Source organism: Ruditapes philippinarum, unplaced genomic scaffold (assembly GCF_026571515.1).
Source record: "Ruditapes philippinarum isolate M1 unplaced genomic scaffold, ASM2657151v2 ctg2458_1_1_1_1, whole genome shotgun sequence".
Classification (NCBI taxonomy): Eukaryota; Metazoa; Mollusca; class Bivalvia; order Venerida; family Veneridae; genus Ruditapes; species Ruditapes philippinarum.
The window spans coordinates 170,855-179,345 of record NW_026862651.1 but is presented as its reverse complement, the minus strand read 5'-3'; the positions used below and the strand labels follow the sequence as shown (position 1 = coordinate 179,345).

Sequence of the window (8,491 nt, the reverse complement as noted above, 5' to 3'; positions counted from 1 at the left end):
ACTTGTTTGGAGTTCTTATGATAACTGTCACGGAGTTCCTGGAAAACGTTACGGATTTCTGTGGAAAACTTTTCTATATACTTGGAGAACTCGCGTAAAAAATGGTTATTTTTAACTTTAAATGGGGAGTTTGAGGTACTAAATTTAACTTTGATAATTAAGCTTGCCCTACATATTGTATTTTGTTTCAGAAAAAAACTTTTAGTCCATATTTTGTCGCCTTTTTAAAAAAAATCTGGTAGTTTTGAGAAAAATTACCAAATTACCTGCTAATTCGTACATATTGACCTTTTCATTTGTGATCTTCTTCGTTGCTATACATGATCACATAATTATAGTGGAGAGTTGCAAACATAAAGCCCGTAACATTTGAAAAATCGGGTATAAATTTATTAGCCCGGGCTTTATGTTTTTGACTCGCACGAACATGATGTAAGTGAATTTCCTCATACCTGCCTAAATTCAGGTAACAGTCTTCTATTATATTGATGAATACTGTATCACCATGTAACGCGTGTATAACAAACAAAAAATCCTGAATTTGGACTTTTTGAAATTCATCCCATTTTTTCATTCCAGAGTGTGTTCTACTTTGAGTATTGAAGAAACCATTTTTTTTTAATTTGACATGAAAACATGCATGTAATATTAGTATCTTTTGTTACTATTTGTATATTTGTTTCAATTATAATAATAATAAAAAAACAGATTTTGATGTTTTTATCATCTTAAGATAAGAGTAAGTATGCAAAAAATGGTTTACAAAACATTCAGAAAAAATCTACAATAGTACTTAATCTGAATATAACATGACCTGTGCGGAGGAATAATTTGGTAAGGTATCTGTAATGAGCGCATTTTTTGCGCGGAGGTTCTCAATTGCTGCATTGCAGCAACATTTGTACTTGTTTACTGCAGCGTTAACTTAGGGCATTTGTTTTTCAATATACTTATATACATATTACATTATGTTTAAATATATGCACAGCAGTGCTTTACCATGTTTTACCGAATAAAAAATTAACATCAGTTATGTGACAATATAAGTTTTTATCAAAGACCTCAAACTGCCATTTTTGCAGGAACACTACGTCTAACGGTTCAACAATTAGTAGTACAGCATAGCGTCTAACAGTCAAGCGTCTGAACATTTAAGAGTAAAAAGCTAAGCGTCTCAATATTTAAGAGTAAACAGCCAAGCGTCTCAACATTTCAGAGTGAAAAGCTAGGCTCATCAGTATAAATTGTGTAGTTCAACCTCCAAAAGGTGTGGCAGCATATAAAGCCAATACCTTGGCTGTCCTCGCGAACATGATAAACCTGCATGCCTCAAGGTGAGCCAAAATATTTCAAGAAAATCAACCTTGAGAAGAATGTACAAAGTCTTTAAGAAATGTAAAAATATTCACAATTCAAGAAATAATTTAAATGCTCATATATGTATTTAATGACAGTATTTATCACCATATTTCTGCTGTGTGACTTACCTAACTTTAACTAGCTTTGCTTTTTCTGAGCAACTTGGTGGTATTTTTGTAGATTTAAAAGTACCATTTGCAATGTGTAAATTACTCTCCTTATTCACTTGACAAAATCTTACTTTGTTATTATACATTTAAAAAAAATAGTATGAATCTGCAGGCATGGTACTTTAAGATAATAGAATACATTTCTAGTGCATAATTGCACGTAAATTATAAGTATATATTTGTAACAGTTCAATATTATATCTATATATGGTAGGAGAAGGCCTTAAAATCTGAAAATAAAAGTATATCAATAAATGAACAATTAAAGACCACAATTGTTTTTCAGTAATCTCAAATATTCAAACATACACTCACGTTGCTCAATGAAATGGAATATTCAAATATCTTACATCTTAAAAAGCAACATTATAAAAAAAATAAATAATGTATTCCTATGGATAAGTCATTGAATTTAGGAATACTTTAACTTGTTTTCAAAGTGTCAAGCGTTGCTATTTTAGACAAATAAATCATGCATGATATTTGAAATGACACTTTTAAATTATCTGGTTGTTTATATCTTATGAGACCTATTCTATTTTATTATTTCATTTAGTTACAAGTAGAGGTTTTGATGCTAAAGCATCAAGTCGCCGGATAGAAATATGATTGCATTATTATAAACATAAGAAAATATCATTTTAATCGTTCGAGTATAGCGAAAAGGGGAATAATAAGATGAGTAATGCTTATTCATATTTGAATTAAACTTGCTTAGCAAAACTGTTATCATTATTAAATAAGCAAGTGTTGTTAATATTGACCGGAGACTTATTAATTTTCGGGAGGTGTTTCGTTAGTTTCTGTAACTTATTTTGATTAATGTTAAAGAATTTTTGTAAGTATAATTATATATCAATTAATTCTGCTCGATGGCCTAGTGGTAAGTATTTATTTTGGTGAGGTGCGACAATATCTTGCCAATTAAAAAAAAAAAGATTAATGAGAGCAATGACAATAAGTACTGAATATTTTTCTCCGCCTCACACTTTTTTCTCAGATACTTTGAATCATTTCATTTAAGAAAGCTATCAAGCGATCTGATTGAAGGTCAGTGATTCGTACTGTTGTGCCTAGAAATAAATGATGAGCGTCTTCCTCCACCATTTATGCTGGATGTGATTTTAAACACAACAAAAGTAATAACTAGTGTTAAGTTATCAGGAATCAGGTGTCCAGATCAAGTAAAATGTAATTTTGTTATTTGTTCAGCACCATTTTATTAGTATTCTATACATATCAACAAAGCAATCACACGTGCCTTTCGTGATAATTCTTTAGTAGACGTTGAGATAAAAACTAGACAATATATACATGTATAAACCAATCAAACACAGAATAAAATTAAATTATCGTTTCTTCACGTTTACTACATGCGTTGATATGTTATCGTTTTTAAACAAAAGTTTCCACTGTCATTCAAAAGTAAAAGTTTCGTCAATATCTGTCAACTTTGTTCGCATAGCTTCGTCGAATTGCTCATTCTGAGCAACAGTGAACCAGTTTTTCCAGTCACCTATTTCTCCTGTAAAACAACATCATATACTTGTAATATTAACGAATTTGGTGAATAGTGTAAGGAATTATTATGTAGCTTGTTTTTGTTTTTAGACAATTTACGATTATTTTATTACCATCTTCACATTAAACAGTTAAATGTACATGTAATTTGATTGTATCCAATTAGCTTAAACTGAATACATATAGTAAATGACTGGTATAGACGTTTTCAGCACTCATTCGTTATTTTCGTACATGTTATTTTGAAAGATTTTAAGCAACATTGGACCATTTTCGTTAATTTGCGACCCAAAAAATATTGTCCATTTGGCATTACAATATTTGGCAAAAGCGACAAAATGCCCAAAAAAAGCAAGAGGTACCATCAATTATTTATTCTCATCGAGGTGTGATTTCATTAATTAGCTAACAAATGCAGGAAAATATAAAAAAATACCTTTTCTGAATGTATATGATAAAGGGTTCCTATTCTTTTCATCGAAAATGTTCTTAGATTTCGTATATCCTTCTTTCAGATTGTTAAAGTTACATTTATCACAGATATCTTGTATAGTAGAGTCATCTATCTTCACACCAAGGAATTTGGCAAGCTTCTGTACTTGGTTAAAGCTATCCTAGAATTTCAAATATACTGCTTTAACATATATAATAGAATTTATAATTATACATGTTCTTCTTACAATTCAACATACAATAATGTTGTTCTCGGTTTGATTGAGCCTGTTCATGGACGGCACTGGAAAATGCAAGTTACCGTCCACGCCCTCTAGCACCGGCTTAAGCAGAATTCATCCAAATTCAATATTTAAACTAGAAGAAGGTGCAATTTTGAATCTAGAAACATCCACAGATGTGTTCATACGGCGGTTTTCATGAAATCTTCAATATGACACTTTCCTGCCATACCATGAAAAGCCTCAAGTCACTTTGATGATATGTCTGGTAGATTATTATAGCTCAATCCACAAGTAAATGAAAAAATAAATGAAAACGAACTTAATACTTCTTTGTTTGATACATGTTCCTTAGTTACAGCAGTCATTGTTGCTTTGTAAATCAATCTCAAGTATACACTAAACATTATGAGAAGTTCTTTAAGGCGTTATATTTTGTTCCGGGTTTAACTGAAAACTCTGGCTATATCATATAAGAATACAAAAAAAAAATCAATTTAGTTTTATAATAGATCTTTTTTAATGAACAATGTTTATTGTTCTGACATATTTGTCTTTCTTAATTTTAAACTATTTTAAACATTAGTACGGGTCTGCCCAACTAAAGCCTTTTCGTTTTGAGAAATGTTAATTTACCAAGTGCAATTTTAGACGAAATTGGTTATAAAGAATGACAAACACTTACTCTCTTTAACAATTCATAACATACTGTATGTATTGGGTAACTCGCCTCCTCTCGGATCGTCTTGTTCCATTCTGTTGTGTAATCAAACCAGGATCCAAATGCAACTTGAATAAATAGAAGATAAACACGTGTTGTTTATTTTTAGATAAGAAAAATGTGAATTGACAGAGTAGATCTTGAACATAATTCATAGTTAATTTATTCATCACAGCCAATGTTAACCATTCTTTTTTTTAAGACAAGGAGAGACCGGATTCTTCATGTATAACGATAAGATGGGTAAACTAAATGGACAAAATGCAAGTTCTTGGTGCACGTCTTGTTACAGAACATCGAGTCGGACAGTAAAGGCTATATGTATTTGGATCAATAGCATTATCTATTGAGGTATAGTGTTCTACGACCTTATTTAAGTACAGATATTTTAGGAATGCATTCATAACAGGATGTTTTCACAAGAAAGATGTAAGTGTGTAAATATAATTGCAATAATTAAACCTTTTTTAAAGATAACAAGAGCAGAATAACAGGAAGAAAACAAAAGTTGCATACCTTTACCATCCAAGTATAGAGGTAAATAATCTGAGAATGTGCCTTTGTAAGCAACATTGCCTTTCGTATTATGGCAATATCTTGACACAGCCATGTCCTTGGGATTCCGAGTAACATAGATGATCTTACATTTCCTGAAATAAGCGCACGCACAAATATTTCCCAGAAAATACGAATAATTAGACAATTTAACGGCCGCAAAACTTCATTTATATGTTGTATGAAAGCTTAAGTGATTACTTAAGCATAGGTCAAAGGTTAAATTGTTTTATAAAGTTTTGACTATTCGACTATATTATGTGCATATAGGTTATACGTACTGTGTACGCATGTGCATATTGCCCTGCCGGATGTATTCTGAAATGAACTCTTGAAACTCTTTAAAAATGATCTGGAATATGGAGATAAACTAAATCTAAAACTCTTATATTCTATGAAATGCAATCATACTTGTCTTTGAAGTCTGTGGGTAGTTGTCTGAAGCGTAGATGAGTATTGAACACATTTGGTGTTTCCAGGGAGTCAACACCACTAGCGCCTGTAAGTTCTAACATCTGAGCCTCTTTCATGGCTTTATGATACTCGGCTGAACCCTGTAGCAACATGTTCGTAATTTCCCAAACCCAGTGCGTACCTTAAAGAACATATTTCCAAAAAGTGCAACTTTTGCCAATAAGCACGAAAATTAGATAGAATACAATGTTTCAGTCAAACTGTTACGAGTAAAGGCTAAAAAAGAATTTGTTTAAGAGAACAAAGGTTATAAGCATTAGCATTAGAGCACGGACTTTAAATAAAGCCCGGGATTAGAACAAATACATCATTCAGTTAAGCCTCGGTCTCACTTAACCCCGGCAGAGCCCAGGATCATCCCGGTAAGTTACCGGGATGATCCGGGACGATCCGGGGTGAAATTATTGTTGCGGTCACACTTACCCCGGCAGCACTACGGTAGTTCTCAACTAACCACCCAGGATGCGCTCCGGATCATCCAGGCAGAGCCCAGGTGCAGCTACGGTTCATGCCGGTGCTTCCCCGGTCGTTCCCGGATGACGCCGGAAGAGCCCCGGTTGACCCAGGCAGAGCCCCGGTCGATCCAGGCAGAGCCCCGGCAGAGCCCAGGACTATCCAGGCAGAGCCCCGGTAGAACCCCGGTGGATTAAACACGCCCGAAAATGATAACATTGATACATAATTTTTATTTAATATAATATCTATTGTTCCAGAATAGTAATTAATGATGATTTTCTGAAAAATCCTAATGCCATACTGGATGGAAGGGAATTGGGAGGGGTTTTAATACCAGCAAGTGCAATCATCGCAAATTGTCGTTATTCTTTTGAAATGATCCGGGCATTGCCGGGGCTCTACCGGGATCAACCGTAGCTCTACCTTTATCATCCGGGGCTCTGCCTGTAGTTGCCGGGGCTCTGCCGGCATTTTCCGGGGCTCTACCGTAGCTCTACCGGCTATATCATACACCCGGATCATCCCCGGTTTGTGCCGGCAGAGCTACGGTGCTTACCCGGTATAACCCCGGTCGTTCCCGGCAGAGCTAAGGATGAAGCCGGCAAAGCTATACCTTCCCGGATCATCCCGGACCACCCCGGTGATATTAAATATTTTATTCTATCCGGGGTCGAATGCCGGATGTTCCCGGATCATCCCGGACGTTGCCGGCAGAGTTACGGATGTACTACGGTTGTTCCCGGTCGTACCCCGGTCGTTCCCGGATCACCCCGGACGTCTACCAGGGCTCTGCCGGGATGTAAGTGAGACTGTAGCTTTAGCGGGAGAATGCACTTTCAAAGGTAGTAAGTACACCAAAGATATGAGATGTTAGGCAAGTATAGTACAACTAAGCAAGTAAAAATGGTCATATTTTGATTTAAATACTAACAGTTCAATTTGACATTTTTTTATATTAAATATCAGTTGAAATTTTCATATATGTATTACACTGGTTCGTCTATTTCTTTTTACCATTTTGTCAAATATTAAGCTTAATTTATGCAATGACATTCTCACCGGCTTTCGGATATGCTGCAATTAGGACATCATCAGATTTACAGGGCATGTCTCTGATTTCATTTATTCTCTGCACTGGATCGTCGGCGAAATAAGCCGGGAAATATATACCGTCAACGTCTATCAAATCATACTCATTGCCGACCCCATCCGCAACATGTACCTTTTTTGCGTCCATGACAAAGAATTTTTATCTACAAAACAAATACATGTGCCTGACTATACAAACTGCTATGTTCCTACGGAACATTAAATCGTTTCTTTGAAAATCTATATATTATGATAAACACGAAAATTGAAACTACCACCGTAAGACCGCGAATTAACACGAATATTATACATGTATGTATACTACCATAAGTTAATTGCATTTTGGTATTTTCTTACATGAATTAGAAAATAAATGAACTTAAAAAATGTCTTAACAAAAAAAAAGTAAAATAAGCGAAGTATTTTTTTTCTGAATCTGTTAAGAAAATAATTAAATAAATCAACTTAAAATAAAAGAAGCAAAATTCATGTTATTCTCTTGATTATGTTGTTTTTTTTTTAAATATTTTTCTCAACAGATTCAGAGAAAAACCAATATACTTCGGTTATTGTTAAGACATTTTTTTCGTGATTTACGGTATATTGTAACATGTACTGTAGAGGTAAACAACTAGTATACGCCACTGAATGAGATAATACTTTATTTCAACATGTTTATGCAGTCAGCTATTATAATGAACAATTGTTCTACTTAAGTTTAAGTAGTTTTTCGGAGATGGGTGTTGATCCGAAACAAGCGTGTTATATTAACAGCCAGTAAAATAAAAATTCATATAAATAATTATATAATAACGTGCAAAACATACCTGTTAAATCAGTATAAGTCAGAGAGTTCTAAAATCTTAATAATCTCGTATGACACGTTGTTGGACGTTACATGTTACATGTATATATCCTCATATGATTATAATCAATCAGGTGCGTAACTTGCAGGTCCTACCTTGTCAATCGTTGCCTCTGGGCGGTATGACGAGATTTGTAAGTATTGAAAAATAAGCTGCCTTTAAGATTTTTTTCATAATGTTTTATTTTTACTCTAAATGCTTTATACCCACTGCCATCAATTTGAACATTAAAATATACTTATTGAAACACGAGTTCTTGCAATTTATTCTTGCATTTCTTGCAATTCTTGCAATTTGTTGTTAAATTAATTGACGGACTTGAGTCCGCTGCCTGGAATTAAACAAGTTTTGCTGTCATATGGTGGCCCGAATAGACCTCGAAACTACGATGCCCGTTGCTAATGTAAGGAGAACTTGTGGGTCAAACCTGTAGCCAAACATGCTATACATTTGTATTGTAATTGTCAAATACATGTATGTACATGTATATATATTGGCTCGTTGTTGTATATTCAGGCGTTGTTATTTTATGCTTATTTATAACATATGCGCTATTTCGTACTTGTTCGTGAGCACGTCACAGTTTCTGATAGTCGTTTTGCACAT

The 8,491-nt window shown here is 34.0% G+C and overlaps 1 protein-coding gene across 1 annotated transcript; it reads right to left on the bottom strand.

Annotated features, from left to right (window-relative positions):
• Positions 1 to 2,721: 2,721 nt before the first annotated feature.
• LOC132719724 (sulfotransferase 1C2-like) lies at positions 2,722 to 7,947 on the bottom strand. Its single transcript, XM_060703572.1, has 7 exons — positions 7,847 to 7,947; positions 6,990 to 7,183; positions 5,412 to 5,595; positions 4,962 to 5,095; positions 4,410 to 4,513; positions 3,487 to 3,664; positions 2,722 to 3,054 (listed from the first exon to the last, which is right to left on the bottom strand). Exons 2-7 carry the CDS (start codon positions 7,165 to 7,167, stop codon positions 2,945 to 2,947), a joined length of 888 nt encoding a protein of 295 aa, XP_060559555.1. The 5' UTR covers positions 7,168 to 7,183; positions 7,847 to 7,947; the 3' UTR covers positions 2,722 to 2,944.
• Between the last annotated feature and the right edge of the window lie 544 nt (positions 7,948 to 8,491).

Bases quoted from the DNA above. Each gene is read 5' to 3' on its own strand.
- LOC132719724 (XM_060703572.1), bottom strand. From the start codon at position 7,167: ATGGACGCAAAAAAGGTACATGTTGCGGATGGGGTCGGCAATGAGTAT. The intron at 4,514-4,961 runs GTATGCAACTTT...TATTTATTCAAG, and splicing joins TCTATACTTGGATGGTAAAG to TTGCATTTGGATCCTGGTTT. The intron at 3,055-3,486 runs GTATTTTTTTAT...GTTGTTTTACAG, and splicing joins ATCATATACATTCAGAAAAG to GAGAAATAGGTGACTGGAAA.